The sequence below is a fragment of the Homalodisca vitripennis genome, chromosome 1 (assembly GCF_021130785.1).
Source record: "Homalodisca vitripennis isolate AUS2020 chromosome 1, UT_GWSS_2.1, whole genome shotgun sequence".
Lineage (NCBI taxonomy): Eukaryota > Metazoa > Arthropoda > Insecta > Hemiptera > Cicadellidae > Homalodisca > Homalodisca vitripennis.
This window is the reverse complement of record NC_060207.1, coordinates 95,620,373-95,643,254: the sequence shown is the minus strand read 5'-3', so window position 1 is coordinate 95,643,254 and position 22,882 is coordinate 95,620,373. Positions and strand designations below refer to the sequence as shown.

Sequence of the window (22,882 nt, the reverse complement as noted above, 5' to 3'; positions counted from 1 at the left end):
TACAATACACACCATTATCAGGAATTGTAAAGAAAATTATGTAGAAATAAATGTTGTTTTTTTTTAAACTGATGGTTATTACTTCCTTTCTGTATTGAAAAATGGGAACTAAAAATAAAATAAAAACAAAGGTAAAATGTTAGTATAAAATATATTTGTTAATTTTATGTGTTATACATATCATAATACAGCATATTATACAATATATGCATAAACACAGTAATGGACTCATTTTTTTAAATAATTTATTTCCATAAGCTAACGTATTTATTCCATCGTTAGTAATGAAACGTTTGTCATTATTTCCATTTAACGCTAATTTATTTGTGGTTACAGTTCTTAATATTTGCTTTTTGGATTGAAACATCCTCATTTTTCGTCTTATATTAGATGATAAAAATAAACAGTTTTTATAGTCATAAAATGTAATGTGTTTTTTTATTATTGATTTTGTTACACCTTTTGCTTTTTTCAAATTCATTTTTTTACACTTTTTTAAATACAAATCATTTACAGTACGTATAATACATACGTATAAAGTTTGCTTCTTAATCCAAAAATTTCCTCTATAGGAACACCCATACATTCATCTTTGAAACAACCTATTTTCTTTTTATTTTCTTCATAATAACATTTATGATTTGAAGGATAATCTGACATATCAAAGTAATTTCTCATATTTTCACTATTAAAATCATTATACAAATCATTAGTAAAAATTTTATAAAAAAATGAATCTGTATAAATATAGAGTAAGTTGGTATTAGTATCTAAATAAAATGGTTTCATTATATTATAATGAAAATCATACATATGAAATTTACTTATTTCTAAAACTGTAAATCCTATGTAAATGGGTTTGTTAAATAATACAACATCTTTATTACATTCTACAGCACTTAAATGTTCAGAATAAATTATTCTGTTTTTTAAATTAGGCCTAGAAATTAATTTTGTTAATCTTTTCTCAGTATTGACTAGTTCCAAATTAAGTCTATCTTTTACGTTTTCAATTGATTTTCCAAACATGGCATCACTGAGTAATTTATAAAAATCTTTTTCAAATTCATTTTTCGCTTGTTTTCTGTTATTCGTATTAAATAATATGTACGACTTAAGCCAAGGACTTTTATTAAACTGCAAAACTCTATGTATTCTTTTTAATACCAACCCGTTGTCAAGTGCTTGTTTCAAATTAACATAATGACAAACATAATTGTCTTTATCAAAAAGTGTAGTGAGTAATTTAACCTGTTTTGAATTTGGTGGAGATTTTGTTTTTGGTAAAAATGGTAAATCATTATGATGTTCATGTAAATAAGATGGATATCCAACACTGCACTCAATAATATATCCTATTGGATTATTATTTGGTACTGATTGTACATTAAACTGTTTTATTTCTTCCGTTGACAACCATTTAAATCCATCTTTTGGTATACATTTAATCATAGCCCAAACCATATAAATTGTTTGCATATATACATGTCAAATAACTAGAAGGTTTACTAGAATCATATAACACGTCATTCAAGTATGTATTATTAGCTTTAGCATGTCTTTTTACACAACTTTTAATACCGCCTCGTATTCTTTTTTCAATAAACATATAGTACATAGCCTATCATAATTATGAAGTAATTCTAATTCTACTTTTGTGAATTTTAACATTGCGTCAAATGTTAAACTAGGAACTAATAGTGGGCAGGATCCAATTCATAATTATCAAGACATATGGTACGAAAATTTTCAAAAATATCTGCTAATAACAATACGTCAGTACGTAAATATAAATCTGAATAATCACCTAATGTTTCACAATTAAATCGTGACCAAACATCTTTTGCATGAACAAAATCTTCATCTGAAATATGTCCTTCAGTGATTTTATTAAACAAACACTCTTTTGACGGTAATTGTCTGTCTTCCAGTTTAGCTCATGAATCAGTATATTCATAAAGATAGGCACCTTTTTCTGTAACATAACGTAAATTATCATGATTAAAAAACAATTGAGTATGATAAAATTTGTCTTTTGGTAAATTATTTGCCAATTGAGCTAGACTGGAATTTTAAAATCTAAAACTATCGAGAAAACGTAATTTAATTTTACCACTCGTTTGTTTAGAAAAACTAACATATTTTTCAGAAGAGTTTGGAATAACACTAATTTTTTGTTTGTCACAATTTATTGTTTAACAATAAAGTGTGTATCATAATTAGAGCTTCCGTGTAAAAATTCAGGTAAAAATGTTTGGTTTTTTTCTTTTTAAGTTACATTTATTGCAGAGTAAGTTTCTAAAACGGCCAGTTAAATGACAGTGAATCATTGAAACTTCTAAATCACACGATTCACAATTGGTAATAGTACGAATTCTATTTTCTTCATCAACCGTCAGTGGAATCATAGGTTTATTAATATTACTCAAATCAGCTAATAAATTTGCAATTGAAATGAGATAATCCATAAATTTCAAACTTGCATTTGCTCCTCGATAAAGATAAGGTTCGTTCGGTAATTGACTTGCAATATGTTCCGGTAAATCTTTATCAATAACTAAATAAACACAAAAAGTCATAGGCTCATGTATTTCATTAATAGTTGTATACATTGATTGTTTTTCATCAACTTTGTTTAAAATACATTCAAAATCACAGTATGCAACTATAGGAACCTTATATTTAAAATGAAAATTTTGAAATTTTAAAGTTGACTGACGAGGCGGCATTTGTGCTTTCAAAGGTTTATTAAATTAATCTTACAATCTAATTTGTGAACATTTAACTTTGCAATTTTATTACATCCCGAATAGTGTGCAAAACATCTTTTACAAAATACCATTTTCCTTGTATGAAGAGAAATTTGACTTGTAACTAATCTCGAAAAATCACTTACATAACAATAATGGTTATTACCTAGATCGTTTGATAACAGTAATAGATCAAAATGAGTTCTGGCCTCTTCAAAACATATTCTAAGTGGATAAATTTCTAATTTTTCATTTATACCATACACGTTCACACTAACTCCATTATTATTTTTCTCAAATTTTTAAATTTGTTTTAAAGTACATGGATAAGTTATGTCATTAAAATTAAAATTATTAATTATAGATGTACGAGGGTCAGTCAAATATAAACAGGACTTTTATTACTATACCCAACGTCCAGGTTGTAGCAGGTAGCCATGTTGCAGTAGTGGTAGGGGGCAGCCTGGGGGAGGGGGAAAGCTGCAACAATGCGTTCTCAGTGATGTTTTGTTTGTCATTGTAGCCATGTCTGAACAAGAGGTTGTACCTGCAGTTGCGCAACGAATTATTATTAAGTTCTTGACAAACGAAGGTGTTAAACCAAGTGAAATTTTTGTTAGACTGACAACTCAGTTTGAGGATAAGACTTTATCACGTTCTCAAGTGTACGATTGGGTTAAAAAGTTCAAAGGCGGACGTGAAACAGTTGAAAATGAAAGTCACAAAGTCAAGGACCAGTTTGACTAATGAGAACAATTGTGCTGTTCGTGAACTTCTTGAAAATGATCGACGCTTAACGATAGATGAAATTGCCAGTGAAGTGGAAATTAGTCATGGTAGTGTGCATTCCATCGTCACAGAGCATCTGGGTTTTCGGAAAATTTGTGCAAGATGGGTCCCTCGGCTTCTGACTCTCGATCAAAAACAAACCCGGAGAGACATTTGCCAAAGGCTTTTGAATCGGCTTGAGAGAGAGGGGAATGGTTTTTTAAATCGCATAATAACCTGTGATGAAACGTGGGTCCATCACTACACTCCTGAATCCTAAATGGCGTCAATGGAGTGGCGAAGGAAAGACGAAACTCGCCCTGTGAAAGCCAAAACACGGTTGTCTGCTGGGAAAGTTCTTGCCACCATCTTTTTTGACTGCAAAGGCGTTTTGCTTATTGACTTTTTACACGAACGTCGTACTGTGAACGCTGCTTATTACTGTCAACTTCTTGAGCAAGCAAAAGCAGCCTTTCGGAACAAAAGGCGTAATCAGCCAATCAGAGATGTCATTTTGCTTCATGACAATGCTAGGCCTCACACAGCTGCCTTGACCCAAGAGAAATTACGCCAAATTCATTGGGAAACATTGGAACATCCTCCCTACAGCCCAGATTTGTCTCCATGTGACTTTCACCTGTTTGGTCCTCTCAAAGAAGTACTTGGTGGAAACCGTTTTGAAAGTGATGAGGAAGTACAGGAATTTGTGTGCAATTGGTTCAAGACAAAACCTCAAATCTTTTATGAAGAAGGGATCCATAAGCTATCCTCACGCTGGGAAAAGTGTGTGAGAATTGAGGGAGACTATGTAGAAAAGCAGTAACATGTAATCATTGTATTGTTTAGCTTTAATAAACGTATAAGTAAAAAGTCTTGTTTATATTTGACTGACCCTCGTATATCTCTCGGGAGTTGGTCTTTGGATAGTAGTTTGAATCTAACGTATTTTACTAGTGCAAGTTACTTACTGTTTATAACTTTGTTATTGGTGCTCAGGTGTATTTAGACTGTATTTATATCATCAATTGAACCAGAGTGAGTGCATCTACTATTAGTTCTTAAATTCTATTGTTTAATCTTTTGCATAATTTAATTAATTTTTGCAACCCTATTTCACTTACCGTTGAGAGTGCAAACGGTCTCCAGCTGTCATCATCACTCAGCAAGTCATAGACACTAAAATTCAATTAACTGAATCCCAAGAGCCCTGGCATGTTATTTATGCATGTAGCCTGTATATTTTAATTCGCTTCGCTTGGTATGGTTGTTTGACGAATGTATTATCTCGTTCCTTGTTGCTTCTCGCTGCTTTATAACATAGTTCGTCAGTCAACGTGACAAATATCAACTTACTTTTTCTATTTATGATACATAATTTACTCATGTTTTGAAATTATTGCTTAGTGTTGCCAGTCATTATTTCAACATTATTCAATTTAGGTGATATAAAAAAGCACACTTTCAGTGGTGAACTGAGTAGCTACTGATTTGTGAGCTGTTTGCTTTCTCATTGTTGCATTTCACAAAGTATAGTTTTGAAATATAAAATACAGTACATTCTTTATATTATGTCTACGTCTACTTCCTGTCCTGTTTGCGTAAAGAAAGTCTTAGATACAGAAGAAGGCTTGTGCTGTGATGCCGAGTGTGAGAGATGGTTTCACAGAGAATGTGTGAAAAATGTCTAAATCTGAATACCAACGATTTAGCAACGACAACAATACAAAATGGTATTGTCATTGAACTGACTGTAAAAAGACACTGGTAAGCCCAATAGATGCCAAGCTGGATACCATTCTCTCTAAGTTGTCTTCCCTTGCCACTAAAACAGAACTCTCATGAAGGACTACAACTTATAAAAAAAGACCTGGAATTGGTGACCTCCAAATTACTGGAACTTGAGCCTCGCTTAGCCTATGTTGAATCTGAAATAAAGCACTATCAAGGATAAACAGGTAGCGGGTTGTGATCAGCTTTTTGAGGATGTTTATCGAATGCAACGATCGTAATCGACGTGCCAAAAATGTTATTGTACATAACATCCCCGATTCAAACACAATCTCAAAACTGCGGATGCCGTTTTTGTCCAGGATTTTCTTGCTCATTTGAAATCTAATGTTCAGTATTCAGATGTTCGTCATTTTAGATTGGGAAAAAAAAAGGACAAATCGTCCTCTCATGCTTTGTATGCCGTCTGAAGGCACTGCTATTCACATCTTCAAAAACTTTCAAGGAAAATGATGTTCCTAATAGCATGCGTGGAATTATCAATCTCTCATGACCGCACTCCCCGAGAGAAAAGACATCTGGAGACTCTTCGTGCCACCTTAAAGTCCAAACAGGATGCTGGTGATACTTCCCTAACGATTAGATATAAAAATGGAACGCCTTCTATTGTGCCAAAAAACGAATAGATTCCAACGGTAAGCACAGCAGCATGTTTCTCTGAATGTTTACTGCCAAAATGTAAATGGTCTTCGTTCGAAGCTTATTGAGTTAAAAAATAGTTTATCTGCATGCCTTGAGGATGTTATTCTATTATGTGAAACAAATCTCTCTCCTGATATCCCCGACTCCGAAGTTGTTGGTGATACTGACTTCATTGTTCATAGATGTGATAGGTCTGCTGCTACAAGTCACAAAAGTTCTGGTGGAGGAACCCTACTTGCAGTTCGTAAGAAGCTTTTGTCTAAGCGACTATACTCTGGATTCAACATCGAAAGCGTCTTTACCCTTGTGAAATTAGGATTTGGTTTTGATCTTCTTCTGGCCTGTGTCTACATCCCCCCTTCAAGTCCTCTTTCTGTTTACCGTGAATTCTGTGATGTGGTTACTGAGACAGTCGAATTGGCAAATTTCCCAAAGAAGACACTCATTTTTGGAGACTTCAACTTGCCTCACTTCGATGTCAATTTACCTGTATCTGGCCTCCCTCAACATTGCAGCGAATACCTCCGTGACATGTCTTCTCTGCACTCTCTCTTCCAGATAAATCATGTTCAAAACCATAGAGGAGTAACATTGGACTTGGTCTTTCATTCTGATAGTGAGGTGCAAGTTAGCAGGGCTAATGATTGGTTGAATTAAAACCTGAAATTCATCATCCTCCTCTGTCCCTTACTCTTGAGTGCTATATGCCCTCTACTTGTGACAACAGCTACAGCGGCTACAACTTGGGGAAATGTGACCTCCCAGCTGCTTTTACAGCCCTACAGGAAGCAGATATGGGATTTATTCACCAGCCGATCTCAATTGATGAAAAGTTCGACATTCTGGAAAGTTCCTTAGAGAAAAATCGTCAAGAATGCAAGTCCGTTGAAGAAATTTGGTATCTCACGCTTCCCTAGGTTGGTTTAATAATGACCTAAAAAAATGCATTATCGAAAAGAAAGCTGCGCATGCACGTTTCAAGAGAAGTTTCAATCTTGCCCATTATTATGAGTTCTCGAGGCTGAGGGATGCTTGTAGGTCGCTGTCTCGTGAATGCCACATTCGATATTTGTCCAATGTTCAATCAAACATATCTTCTAATCCACGAGCTTTCTGGGACTAGTTAAAGCTCAAAGAAATACTCCTGATATGCCATCTAGTCTGCATTTAGATGATGAAGTGGCCAGTGACACAACAGGCATTTGCCAGCTGTTCTCCAGTTATTTCAACTCAGTCTACTCTCCCCCTCGTTACGAGTTTCACCTAGCTTTAGCTATCCCGTCTTCGATTCTCTTTGTGACATAACAACCTCAACAGAAGAAGTTCTCAGCAAGCTTAAGAATCTGGACACTACAAAGGGAGCTGGAATTGACAATATACCGCCATCTATGCTTCATCACTGCCGATCTCTCTTAGCTGAACCCCTCGCAGTGTTGTTCAATGAATCACTCAACAAAAGGAATCTTCCCTTAGCTCTTTAAAGTTGGGCTTCATCATTCCTTTACATAAAGCAAATGATCCCAGCGACATACGGAACTACCGTCCAATCACACTATTCTGCCGGCAATTGGCAAAGTTTTTGAAAGTATCGTGGTAGATAGACTGAATCCTTTTCTATCCAAAAATAATCCATCCTTCCCAACATGGTTTTATGAAGGGCAAGTCTACTGTCTCCAACCTCCTGCTCTTTCAAGAATATGTTTTGTCTGCTTTTCGCAAGAACTACCAAGTTGATACAGCCTACATCGATATGGCAAAAGCCTTCGACAAGGTCGACCACACAATTCTTGTGTCTAAGTTGCTGGGTTACGGAGTGGCTGAACCTCTTTTGTCATGGATTTCTAGTTATCTTCAAAAACGTTCTCTGGTCGTGAGGATTGGTTCCGCCACTTCCACTCAGTTCTCTCACCTTCTTCAGGAGTTCCACAAGGTTCTTTGCTGGGACCTTGCCTCTTCAATGTCTTTGTCAATGACCTACTAGACAAATTAACTGTAAAGGCCTTACAATTTGCTGACGACCTGAAGATTTTCATCGCTGTGTCTACACCAGAAGACTCTCAAGAAATTCAAAATAGCCTTTCCGGAATTGAGGATTGGTGTGTCAGGAATAACATGTCTGTAAATCCAAGTAAGTGCTCTTGTATAACTTATCACCGCATCAAATCTCCAGTCATATACGTATACTCCATTTCTGGTACATCCATTCCACGGTCCCCAGTGTATAAAAGACCTAGGCGTTATATTTGCCAGCGACATGGGATTTTCTGGACATATAGACCACATCAGTAGCAAAGCAAAACAAGATGCTTGGTTTCATAGCAAGATTCTCCAGAGGCATCGACAAACCCTTCTGCTCTTCGCTCTCTGTATTGTTCCCTTGTGAGACAGCTTGTGGAATATGCAAGTCCCGTTTGGTCGCCTTACACTGTTGGCAATAGGACGAGACTGGAAGCTCTACAAAGGCGTTTTCTTCGCTTGATTGGTGTCCGGCTGGGTTTTGCCTATCTTGATGTGCCTGTGGAGGAACTGTCCAGCAATCTGAACTTGTCACCTCTTGCCCTGCGACGTGACGTGGCTGATGTTGTCTTTCTCTGGAAGATAGTGAATGGTCGCATGAACTGTCCCAGATCTCCTAGCTGAAATCGACCTCAGAGTTCCGGCTAACACAAGATCTCGAGATCTGCTGGGTCGAAGATACCACTCAACCAACTTCGACTTCAACAGTCCTTTCGCAAGGTTTATTCGCCTGGGAAATCAGGTTGCGTCTGGGTGTGACCTGTTCTTCGATGGACTTCACCAGGTTCGCCCGGCAGGCCTTCTCTCTTCTCTCTGTGAGGGACTAGTGACTAAGACCTACAGTAGTTAGCTTTAATTTGTGTTAAGTGCATGGTCATTGTATTATATGTTGTATTTATTTAATTTCACTGTTATTTGTTAAAATGTTATATATTATATTTTAATTTATTAGCACAATTATTTATTTATGTTCGCTCCATACTTGAATAATTATTGTTGTTTGTTAATTTTTATTTTTTGTTATGTTTTGGATATTTATTACTTGTTACATCTTTGAATACTAATTATTTATTATCAAACTTTGTATGATACCTATTTTATTACTTATGTAGTAGATTTTTAATTTGTTTGTATTAACTTTATTTTCCGCTGTATCTACTATCCATGCTTGTATTTGTAAATTGGCTGCTGCCGTTGGGAAATAAATAAATAAATAAATAAATAAATAAATAAATCTCTCATCAATACGTTCTTTATGATTTCCTTGAACATAACAAGCTATAATCGACCATTGAAAACATTTATTATCGTTTATATTTTGTGGATAAATAATTGCTTTTTTATCACTAATATATTTTGGAAGATTAATATAAGAAGATCCTCCCAATGGTCTATATTTACTAAATCGTAGAAGAATTCCATCTACAGAATGTAACGTCCAACCACTGCCTAAATATTCGTTTTCTTCACTACAAATTTTAGTAATCATATTTCTCTAGATACTATTTAAAGAATCTCCTTGAACCACTGCGAAATTGGATGTTTTGAAAGCTATCTCTTGGGTTTCTTTTGTCAATGGTTTAACATAACTACACTCAACTATAGTATTAAATTTTAATGCTTCAAATTCATTTAAAAGATTTTGAACTAATTTTTTCATTTCTTCTTTCGAAACTTGTAAAATCAAACAAATATCTTTTAAATTAAAATTATTGTTTTTTAAATAATAAGTTTTCAATATACCTCTAAATGCATTTTCAAGTTCTATAAATTTATTATCAGGACACGCTAGTTTCAATCTGTTCTTTTTACGTTTTAAATTTGGAATTTCTGGTGTGTTCATGTTTTCATCGGATAATAAAGAAGAAGAAGATGGCGATGGACAAACTTCTTCATTCTGATCTATTTCCATTGTTTCTTCATCCCTATCTAATCTGTTCTTTTTACGTTTTAAATTTTGAATTTCTGGTGTGTTCATGTTGTCATCGGATGATAAAGAAGAAGAAGAAGAAGATGGCGATTGGCACACTTCTTCATTCTGATCTATTTCTATTGTTTCTTCATCTCTATCTACTTCCAAAAATAGGTGTTTCAGTTTTTTAAATGGTAGACTTGAATCCATGATATAGATCTGAAAACAATTAAATATCTATCTTAATCCTGTAGATCCAAAGCCTTTTTGTTCTCTACTTGTTGAGTCTGGTGTACTAATGGAGTTTCCTCAATTTCAGGGTAAAGTATGCGCTCACAAATCAATTGAGCTATTCTATCACCAATGTTTACTTTAAAAACATTGTTTGAAAAATTAAACAGTAATATTCCAACATTTCCCCTGAAATTCGGATCAATTACGCCAGCGCCTAAGATTATCCTTCAAATCATAAATGTTATTATGAAGAAAATAAAAAGAAAATAGGTTGTTTCAAAGATGAATGTATGGGTGTTCCTATAGAGGAAATTTTTGGATTAAGAAGCAAACTTTATACGTATGTATTATACGTACTGTAAATGATTTGTATTTAAAAAAGTGTAAAAAAATGAATTTGAAAAAAGCAAAAGGTGTAACAAAATCAATAATAAAAAAACACATTACATTTTATGACTATAAAAACTGTTTATTTTTATCATCTAATATAAGACGAAAAATGAGGATGTTTCAATCCAAAAAGCAAATATTAAGAACTGTAACCACAAATAAATTAGCGTTAAATGGAAATAATGACAAACGTTTCATTACTAACGATGGAATAAATACGTTAGCTTATGGAAATAAATTATTTAAAAAAATGAGTCCATTACTGTGTTTATGCATATATTGTATAATATGCTGTATTATGATATGTATAACACATAAAATTAACAAATATATTTTATACTAACATTTTACCTTTGTTTTTATTTTATTTTTAGTTCCCATTTTTCAATACAGAAAGGAAGTAATAACCATCAGTTTAAAAAAAATCAACATTTATTTCTACATAATTTTCTTTACAATTCCTGATAATGGTGTGTATTGTATAATTACATCATTTATAATTAAACAATAAACTGCAGTTCCAGTTAGAAAGTCTTCGTTCGCTTGCAATTCAACTCCTATATCCAATGCTCCAGTTTTTATTGTATCAACTTGTTTTGAACAATCAATAACAAAAAGTGGAAATTTTTGTAAAAACCCATTTTTACTTAGACAAGGTTGGGTATCACTTCCTGCATAATATGAAGACTGGAATCTTGAATACAATTCATACATTAGTGCTTTGCATCCATTGAAATTATCATAAGGATAATACTTGCTATTTAAATAAAGTTTTACATTTTCCAAATTACAAAAATCAAAATGTGATGAATTTTTATCATTTGTATCCTTTCTATTTGTTTGAAAGCCTATTATTACATACCGAGGCTTTTCCGTTAAAGATGTAGTTTTAACAGTCCAAGTTTGAGCTTTAGAAACAGGAAGTGACGGATATTCATGAAGTTGCCATCTTCTAAACGCCATTGTTATTGGCTGATCAGAGTCAGTAATTTTTAGTAGTGATAATCTTATATTATCATCAACAAGAACATAAGGAACTTTCCAAACAATTTTATTTATTTGAAATGAACACTCGTGAAGACTTGGTGTAGCTTGAAGAATTGCATTCTTATCAGTTGAAGCACGTATCAGCACTAATTCTTGTTTTACATTTAAAAGTATTTTTTTATAATCTTCTGCAAAACCCAATAATAATTGGAGTGGCACACAAAATGAAAAATTAGTTTTATCTTCAAGAACGTCCATCGAAGGTAGATTCCAGCCTGCATTTTAAATCCAGTTTTCATCTCCCGGTTTCAGTGTAAGTATATGTTTCATAGTACTAGTTATACCAACATTTTTTACACGATCAATTTCCTTTCCACAAATTTCATATATAATTTCATCAAATAAAAAAGCCTTACAGTTATTAATTAGATTTGAAGTAGTGTCATCTTTCAAATCAGTGGAGTTAATAATTTTTCCTTCAATCAGTAAAAATATATGCTCCGATATATTTAGATATCCGAAAAAAAAGATATGTATATGCGTCTTGTTCATGAACAGGAATACGAATTTCATCGCTATTTTTAAAAGAATTAGATGTGTATGGATTGTGGGAATGCCATTCCCGTTCTATAAGGGATTCATCAATTTCTATATTTTCAATAACATTTAATATATTACTCATTTTTAATTCGTTTAAATTCCGGAAGATTTTGTAAAAAAATTAAATTTTTTAATGTTAACGGTTTCAAAGTTCGAACACGACTGTTTGTCCACTTCTTAAATCAAAACCAGCAGCAAACGGTGAACAGTGTGTAGGTGGATATCCGTCTTCCGAAAGACGTACATATTTTAATTTTGTATTTGCTGAAAAAATATATTATATTAATTAATTAAACCCATTTACATTATACATATATTTTAAAAATAACTTACCTTTTTTGTCATATGTAACATTTTCTAATTTTAACATGTTTCGACCTATTGTTGTTAAAACACTGTTAATTGTATCAAACATTTTCTTATCCTCTGACTTTTGTTTAATATCTAATAAGAAGTAACCTTTTCTAGACACCTTTTGCCAAAACAATTTTTCACTTTTACATTTTTTTAAATCTTTTACATCACTCACTTCTATTTTTATTAAATGAGTACCCGTCTCACCTGGTGTAGAAATTTTTTTCTTTTGATCACCACATTGTTGCTGTAAATGTTTAGAAATAAATAAACACTTATTTCTTTGTGATTAAACAATTTTACAAACTTATCTGACTCACCATCGTCATTGTTGTCATCATGACCGATATGATCTGATTCAGACGAAGATGAGGAAGAAGGTACTACACGTTTTGCTCTTTTAATGCCTTTTTTAGGAGTTTTTTTACTATCTTTTAATTCAATACTATTTTCATTTTCAATTAGTTTAGTCCTTCCAATGTCTTGTATCTTTTGGATAATATTTACAGGAAATGAAAGTCTAGAATTTTTTTTATTACAGGTTCAAAAATGTTCAATAAATGTTCGCAAGTTTCTTCTTCTAATAAATAAAAAACCTGTTTATCTTGGGAAAGATCGCCTTCTAACATACAGTATTTGAAAAATACATCACACAAATTTTGTAATACATAGAGCAACTGTACTGCGATTGGATTCATATAAATTTCTTGAGATATTTGTAACTCACTAACTAATTGTTGCCATACGTCCAAACTTCTAAAGCCTATCATCCACAAATTTTCTACAATTTGAATTAATGTTAAAAACGTACCGAGGCTTGAGGTTGATTGTTGCGGCTGCTGTTGGTGCTGTTGTTCTTCTTCTTGTTGTTGTTGCTGCTGCTTACGTTTAAGCAATGGTGTAGGAGGAGTGCTTAACAGTTGTCGTAATTTATTGGTGTTCTCTTCGGAAGATGTTAAATCAACAACATCGGAATCCATTACTAAAACAAAATTCAAGATTATTAATAAAAAATAAAACAATTATTCATATTATTAATGAAGTTCAGCGGTAAAGAGATTCAAACATAAAGTAAAAACAAATACATACTTGTAGTTTGAGTGTTTCTACTTCAACGGTTGAAACGCACTAAAGACAGAGCTTTCTTGTCCGGCTTAAAAAGGAACAGTCAAGGACAGATCTACTAGTTGATTCCACGTAACTAGCTTACATTCACACACTTGCACAACAAATAATACTAGTTTTTTATAATTTCTTTTCATAAAACACTATCAACTATATTTAAACCGGTATAATGTGTTATAAACATTTGGAAAAGAAAAATATCAGCACTTGTTTCATTAAAATAGTTCATTGTGTTATTACAACACATCCAATTGAATTAAGTATTTTACAAAAATATTTTAACAATATCTTTATAAAAAATAAATAATTCTAAAAGTACTTCAGTAATTTCAATAATTATAGTAAAACAAATTTTGATTGACATTATAAAATGTTCCTCAACGTCTATTAACAGTTTTATCGTGAACCAAATCATGTAGTGTAATATTTCAAACAAAAACTTTTCCAAAAACATTGACAACTATGAGGAATAATACATCCTATACAATTGTTGCTTTTTTGTACTAAAACAAGAGATCCATCACTAATTTGTTGAAACTGAATATCATGATGAGGCAAATATTTGTGTATTGAAATATAATTAAAATTATGAATATCACTATAATACTGTTTAATTGGTAATATGAAATTAGTTTTGCTAGATTTCGCTCCGTTACAATTGAAATCCGGCACAAACTTTATACTAACACGTCTGTTAATGGACTGTTTTGAATATGCAATAAAAATTACATACCGTTGTCTACACTGACTTCTTAAAACAAAATCTATCTTCAGATTGTAAATATTTAAAACGAAATATATGATACCAATAGTTACAATTTTTTATATCATTATCATTATATTTGAAATATATTCAGCAATAAGAAAAGAAGAAGTCAATCTATTAATACAGATATGTCCAAAATATAAACTTCTGCTATGCAAAGATGTTATATATTCTAAATTATTATTATACATATAGTGTAAAATATAACTAGCTTTCCAATCGAAATCCAATATTTTATTATTTAAATTAATTCTTCTACAATACATTTGCCAAAAATAAGAGCATTCAATTAATTTAACATTATCAAATGGTAAATTAAGGAAAATCAATAGTTGAATCTCTCTTGGTAAATCCGATATCTGTTGCAACAATGTCATGGCTCATCAATATACATCACGCGCTTGATAAATCTACTAGCTATTGCAACAATGTCTTGAATTATTAATATACAACACATGCGGTGCAATTAACATCTAACAAACAACCTTCACTTACTTTGTAATAAACAAAAACATCACTTTTCCTCCACGTGCACATTACAAATTCTAATGAAGCACTGTAAACAGGTGTCTTTTACATAACTAATCACAACCGGTTAGTCCATATACTGAACTCTCTCAGGGAAAATATCCCGCTCGTAGGGAAATTTCTCAGAAGGAAATATCCCGCTCGAGGATTGTCATTGACCTCGACCTTCACCTTGAAAAGGACATTGACCTCGACCGTGACCTTGAAGGTTATTGACCTCGAGCTGTTATTGACCCTGCATTCCTAACATTCCTAAGTGATGACGTCACATGTAACTGTTGTCCCAGAACATACAAATCCTCTCTACTAACTCCCCCCACAAATAAATTCTCCTGTTAATAGCCGTGATCAAATGGACCAACAATTGCAGATGTCAGCAGATTTGTCCAGCTACACTGTATTGTGAATCCGTTTCCGGTTACTACCGTCAGATTCTAGTTCTTCCCTTAGGTTATCCTTGTATGACACCCAGTTCCTGTTTCTCGGATTCCTATACTGGACTTTCTCAAGTTCTAGGTCTCCGATTTTAAAGCAGATGTGAGCATGACCAGAGAAGGAGAAATCGTGCAGACACATACCAGCCACGTATCCGATCCGATCCATACCCTCCGTCATCATGGACACATCTATCACCTCCCTACGAGGCCGCGAGCGAAACGTAGTAACATTACCCACATTTGCAATCACTAGACTGCGGGGCATTACATACTCCAGAAGTGACAACTCTTGATGGTTTTTGCTGGTGCTGTCCCACGCTAAATTGTGTGAAAAAGCGTCACAGCCAATCACTAACCCCAAACCACTTCTCCTAACATCATCAAGGTATCTATCTCTCTGGAGGGCTTGGAATCCACACTTTCTTACAGAAGACATGATGTAATCGTCAGGGTTCGTCCAGTACCAGCCCCAATCAGCCTGGCTGTGGAGAGATCCCTGAAACAAAATTGCAGAATAGGAATGCTGTTCGCCTTGTTGCTTATAATAATACAAACTCTGGCATTATTAACATGGGCACTAACAATTTTGATCCCTGCCATGGAAAGCCCTGATATTTTACCATTACAAGTCGAGGGTTCCTGTACCAGGGCCACGTAAAATACTTTGCCAAAAAGCGTCTGCAGGACAAAGATGAAGCACCTTAACAGATTACATGATTGCAGATTGATCTGTAGGACCTTGATCAGTTGCTACATCTCGCACCCTGGTCTCAGCACATATCAGCTGGTCTGCTTGACATTTACATCATCACTGCAGATTGATCTGTAGGACCTTGATCAGTTGCCACATCTCGCACCCTGGTCTCAGCACATATCAGCTGGTCTGCTTGACATCTACATCAACACTGCCAACTGTTGAATTTTGTTAGTTGAGCGTTATGAACAAGCAGAGACGCCCAAAGCCAAACCGCCAGATGCAACTGTCTGATGTAACCTTTCCAGATTACGATTTGTTGAGTTCTTGATTTCAGGACCCATAAAAGGTCCCACAAGTACCGAGGAAGTAAAAGGTTCGCCCAGTCTGAGCCCCGCTTTACCAGGTAAGGCTATTTACACTTGGAAGGGTGCCCAACACCCACGGGCTCCGTTAGTGACGCACTATCCCTGCGCCAAGCATCCCCTAGGCACGGATCGGCTCACACCGTGGGATTGGGGACCCCCAGTCATGCATAAACAATGAGTGGTACGATTCCGGACAGACCAATCGAAACTGGTCATGGCCGACCTGGCACCACTACTGCGCGGCGCCGAGGGCAACCGCCGCGCAGAGTGCACAATCGTGGCACTAGTCTAGATCCTGGGGGTTCTGTCAAAAGCAGGGCCACCTCTTGCCGGACGCTTAACTAGCGTTTGTCTGAGCCTAACCGTTGGTTGGATTCGGATCCCCCATTGGTCTTGAGTGGCACGAATGTCAACCTAGGGAGGTACTTTCTCAGTTCATTGGGGATTACCCGAACTAAGGTCAGCCCATCCCCTAGACCCCAGGGACAGTTAATTTTCCTTTAGAATTCTTGAATTCCTGGCAGCCCTCTGAAATACCTCTGCATAAATATTAGTGTTGCAAGTAGGATGTTCCGTCATTTTACTACGTAACCTTAATCCCTCTAAATTATGCAATGGTACACGATTACTGGTAAAATCTGTAAAAATCTACATAATAGAATGCACGATAAAAACTTGATGTGGAACTGGAGAAGTTGTTTTGATCCCCTGGATTCCTTTAATCTCCACAGACTTACTTTCCCAATTAAAATGGGTACAATTTCCTGTGAAGTTGTCTTTTTCAATGACCATTAATAAGTCAAAGGGTCAAGCATTATATGTTGCAGGATTAAATTTAAGCATTCAATGTTTTTCACACGAACAGCTACTGTATATGTTGCTATTTCACAGGTAATTTCCAAGAATACCTAACCCATTTGTGTTGTCTAACGAAAACCTACTGTAAATACTGTGTATAAAGATATTTTGTAGTTGTTATTAAAGACCAAAAAATATCCACCAAAATATTGATATATTTTGTGATATTTGTTTTTTATAAATTATAATAGTATAATTTTAGATAAATGATATTTATTTAATTTCATAATATCAGAAAAAGTGTATACATTTGAGATATATTACCACCTCTACAATCTTACCCTAGAGATTTTTTTACAGCTTTGATTATTTCACTATTTTTTCCCCAAAAATTTGCAAAGACATGCTTTGATATAAGATAAAAATGTGTTAAAATACCTTAAAAATGTGAATTTTTGAAATCCTTAATAAACTGTTCTGTAATAAATGGAACTAGAAAAAAATAAGCTGTCCCTATTGCAAAAAGGAAATTTCAAGAAATAATTATGGAAGACATCACAACACTACAATACATTTTAAAGACAAAGATATTATAACTCATTTATCAAAATTAGTTAAATTCTTTATGAACCTGGGCTAGAGAAAACCGAATAAATGACTACCAAAAATGTATGATATTCAAACATTACGAAAATTAAGGAAAATCTTTAAAGAAAATAAGGAAAATCTAAACTTTTTTACTGATGATAAAATTCAGTCAATTGCTGGTAAATTATCAATTAAAATTACTAGTAAAACAAGATCTGAAATGATCGAACAAATAGGAGAAAAACCTGGAGAAAATCTTATTAATGTCGAAGTTTTATCCTCCACACATGGTCTATTTAAGCAATAAATTTTAACAAATTCTAGGAAAAATTTGCCCGTTTACAAATACTTGTCTGTAATGCGACCCGAGATCAAAAACTTGGTCGAAACATTCTTAGAAAATGTTAAAAATAGTCAAGGATATCTCTTTTTAAAATGCAAATATGAAAGAACTTTAGTAAATGGCAAACCACAAACGTTTCCAATGTGCTTTACTATCCAATCTGATGAAATATACCATATTGATGATTTTATCACTAGTCAATTCAATAAATTATCACATTGAGAACAAAGAATAATCCAAATGGTGGATCTAGATGAACATTAAAACACTGCAAACAACTAATTTTGAACCTAAATAAACACGAAGTTATGAATGCTGGGTCATATATTAATTTACCGAAGGAAATGGAAGAAAAAAAAGCTTGTATGAATATAGAAAATAAAGACGATTTCTGCTTTATTATTTTACTCAGGCAGGTGCGCTATTGTAAAACACAAAAATTTCAAATATGAAAAATGTATGAATGACAAGATATTTTCTGGATCTGACTATCCAATGACATTCAAAGATATAAAATTGTTGGAAAAACGAAATTTGGAACCAAAATACGGATATCCGAAATGTCCGTAAATATCTACAGTTATGAAGAAAAAATGAACATTATTCCTTTGCAAATTTCAGAAGTTTATGATGCCGGAATAAATATTTATTTATTGTATGTGAAACTAGATGATAAACCTCAAAATTTTTGATAACAGATTAAAACAAATTTGTTTCTTCTCAATTATCTAAACATAAAGAGAATAAATTACTATGTAGGAGATGTTTAAGCCATTTCTATAAATCTGGAGATTTAGCAGATTATTTGGAAATTTGTAACAGTTTGCAAACCAGTTATGTCATTTCCAAGTCAGGCAACAAAATTAATCAATTGCCGAAAGAAATTCATATGTAATTTGTATGGATTTTGAAAGCATTTTTGAGAAAATTCCCACATGTAAGACCGAGCCACAAAAATCACCAACTACCAAGATTCAGAGGCATATTCCCTATGGTTTTTCTCAATTTGCTATCAAATATTACGAATCACAAACAGGTATGTTATACGGTGAAAAAGAAGATTTGCCTAATGTACCTGCAAAATTATTTGAAGAGCTCAATAAATTATTGAAATACATAGCTAAAAAATACAACTCCAATATAACTGTGAAATTGACTGAGGAAGAGATTTTATATACAAATTCCAACATTTGTAACAATTGGGAAACTGAGGCATTTAGTAATGAAACCAGAAAAAAGTAAAAGATCACTGCCATTTAACCAGAAAATTTTGAGAAGCAGCTCAAAGTACTTGTAATCTGAATCAGAAATTTCTGCAAAATATCCCTGTTTTCTACCACAATATGTCAAATTACAACACTCATCTGTATATCACATTAGCTAAGAAATAGGGAAATGTTTATTTGATTGTGAACACTGGTGAGAAATATATAAATTATTCTGTAAATTCTGGTTATGGATACGAGTTTAATAGGGATAAACCTAGGAAATCATTAAAAGTTCCTTTTGCAGATAAATTCAAATTTATGGCGTCGTCTATTGAAAAACTTGCAAAAAATCTCAAAAGAGACGTTTCAAAGACAAACCATTTTATAATAAACGGCAAAATATTAGAAATACAGCCAAATAACGAAGATGAAATATTCCAAATTATTTCAGGAAAAGGTGTATTTCTCTACGAATTTATGATAATATAGACAAACTTGATCATAAAGAAAAACTGAAAATTCAAGATTTTTACTCAATTTTGACAGATAAGAGCATTTCCGAGAAAGAAAAATCGAAGAATCTACTCAGATTTATACAATATTCAAAATGTTTTATTACTTACAGATATTTTTGAGAATTTTGATAAATTTCCTTGAATTGCTATAAACTCGAACCAGCTCACTGTCTGACTGCCCCTAGTCTTGCTTGGGATGCAATGCTAAAATTATCGAGCTACAATTAATTAGCGATTACAACATGTACTTGATGATCGAAAAAGAATCACAGGTGGAATTTCTCAATGTATAAAAGATATGTCAAAGCAAACAATCTCTATGATTGGGCACTGTCACAAAAATTGCTGTATAATGAAATAAAGTGGGTGCACCCAAAAATGTGTACAAGAGAAGAGTGGAAATTTCAGGAAATAAAGATTTTGGGTACATTCTAGAAGTTGATCTAGAATATCCAAAAAATGTATATAAAAATCATAAGAGATTGCTCCAGAACATTATAAAAACAAGTTATGCACAACTTTACTAAACAAAACAGAATATGTCGTTCATTTGAGAAATTTGAAATATTACCTAAAACAGGCCTTTTGAAACATGTTAATAGAGTGATTGCTTTTGACCAAAAACTGTACATGAAAGAACACAGATTGTAACACAAATACGAGGACCAAAGCGGTAAGCGACTTCGAAAAAGACTTATATAAACTGATGAACAATTCTATCTTTGGGAAGAGAATGGAAAATGTTCAAAATAGTTGCGATATGAAACAAGGCAATGAAGCATTTTCAATGAAACAAGTGAAGAAATCCAACTTCAAAAACTGCACAATATTCACTGAAAACTATTTTGTGAGCCACATGTACAAGCAAAAAATAAAAGTTAACAAACCAATCTATATAGGATTTTTTGTACTAGACCTTTTGAAGTTGCTAATGTACGAGTTTGTGTTTATGATAAATTGAAAAAATATGAACCAGATATGAATCAGACAGCCTTTTCCTTGAGATGTCGAAAGATCCTTAAAAACTTATTAAAGAAAATTTGAATGACTTTGATACAAGTGATTATCAGAAAAATAAGAAATTTGTCTGTAAATTCAAAGATGAGCTAAATGGCGAAACACTACAAGAATTTTGTGGTTTGCAGTAAAAAATGTACGCGTTTAAATATCTTGATAAAAATCAGATAAAATGTAAAGGAATTAAGCAAAGTGTTGTAGGTAAAACAATAAATTTGGGTAAGAGATGCTTATTCAAAAATAATAGATTTTAGAGAAATTACCTTGATAAAGAGTTACAGACACAAACTTTTTAAGGTAACAATGAACAAATTAGCGCTATGCTCAAAAGATGACAAACGAATTGTCTTAGAAAACATGTGCGATACTGTACGATATGGTTACAAAAATGAGGGAATATCTGACATTTTAAGTGATTTAATCATAGGAAACTTTCTCTTAAAATCCATGAAAAATCTGTTGAAACAACTGAATAATAAATGAAAAAATCTTTCAAGAATATTATCAAAAACTGCTAAATATCGAAGAAAATTCTCTTAAAGTCCATTAAATATCTGTTAAAAGATTGTTACGCCCATACATAAAAAAAAGATATATTCAGAGAAATATCTTTAAAACAAACTGTAACAGAAATAACTTTACAGAAATATCAACCAGTATATGATATAGACTATACCAAATATTTAGAAAAATAAATAAACCTATATTTAAATAAAAATATAGCGAAAACGTATTTCATCTAAAGACACAAATATATAGAATCAATTGTATAGTAGATAATATAAAAACAAAAATCTATAAAAGCATGGTAGTTACCGAATTTATTTCTCAAATAAAAATATTTTATAATTTATTGAAAAACAAAACAAAATAGATAATTTATTTGGATGAAGAAAAAAATAGATTTGTAGAATAAAGATTAATATACAGGTAGAGATTAATAATCGGTACAAAAATTCTTACAAACTGATTTAGAAATGCCCAATTTAAATATTCTTCATTTTACCAACTCATTTAATGATGAATGATTGAATAGTGTTAAGAAAGAGTTTCTCGTAACAACACATCACCAATACACAAAGTGTATTATTACAGTATGAATTCCTCTTTATATAATAAACATATGGTTTATAATCTACAGATATTTAGAAGTTTCTGTAAAAAAAGGATTGGAAATAAAAATTAAAAATATTTTCTAAAATTTGTAAAAATGTAGTATTTTTTGTAAGTGAATTAACGTAATGAATATAATAGATTCTTACCCTTTTTAAGGTATATAATGTAAAATCATATAAAAAAACACAAGAAATACTCTTTTTAAACTAGGAAAAACATGAAAAGGGATAGTACGTGAAGTTTTCTTCAAAACAAAATTACAATTTTTTTTAAACGTCTTTTTCATAAATTTATTGTGTTTTTAAAAATCACAACAATAATAAAAAAATTAGTTTCTTATATGTTTTATCCTGTTTTGTTTGGATAACTAAAACTAAAAACTTTTCAGTGAAGTTAGTAGTTTTAAAGACCTGTTGCATTGTCATGAACATTTGACCAATGTACGGCATGTAATAAACCTGAAATAAAAAAAACTTTAAGAAATAATACTGTATAATATAGCCTTTATTGAGTTTATGATTTGAAAATTGAGTTAAAAGTGTTGTAAACCCTGCTTTGAGACTTTGGGCCTTGAATACGAATCCTTTTGCTTCTCAAAAGGATCCATGTGATAGGTAAGAAAAAATAAAACAGGTAAGAAATATCTAAAATACCTATAAATATTTTTTAAATGGTAATATGCAATATGTATATATTTTTTATTTGTAATAAAAATGTGTTTATTTTGTAAATTTTGGATTTATATTTGAGTGAGATTAGTAATGTGTGTGCTTTGTTGTGCTAAATGTAAAAAAAGTAAACAAAATATATTTTTTATCATAATCCTTTAACATGTAATAGTATTTGTAATAATGATTTTCTTATTCTGTTGCTTTTGCTAAAAAAATATATATAATATGTTACACTTTGTTAATTTGAATGTACTTATTATTTACTTT

General features: G+C 32.5%; 1 protein-coding gene across 6 annotated transcripts in view; it reads right to left on the bottom strand.

Moving 5' to 3' along the window:
- LOC124367198 (putative mediator of RNA polymerase II transcription subunit 21) overlaps positions 1 to 22,882 on the bottom strand; it is a 39,571-nt gene that overhangs the window by 14,947 nt on the left and 1,742 nt on the right. For 2 of the 6 annotated variants that reach the window (XM_046823860.1, XM_046823894.1), the window contains exons 2-3: positions 13,253 to 13,423; positions 150 to 1,975 (exon numbers count right to left, since the gene is read on the bottom strand). The exons of 1 other annotated variant lie outside the window; for it this stretch is intronic. In XM_046823860.1, the coding sequence (XP_046679816.1) occupies positions 511 to 1,479 (969 nt within the window). In that variant the 5' untranslated portion in view covers positions 1,480 to 1,975; positions 13,253 to 13,423 and the 3' untranslated portion in view covers positions 150 to 510. Of the gene's footprint in view, positions 1 to 149; positions 1,976 to 12,042; positions 12,352 to 13,252; positions 13,424 to 15,653; positions 15,708 to 22,882 lie in introns of those variants that run through there. 3 more of the 6 variants (XM_046823884.1, XM_046823852.1, XM_046823866.1) reach the window with 3 other exon arrangements.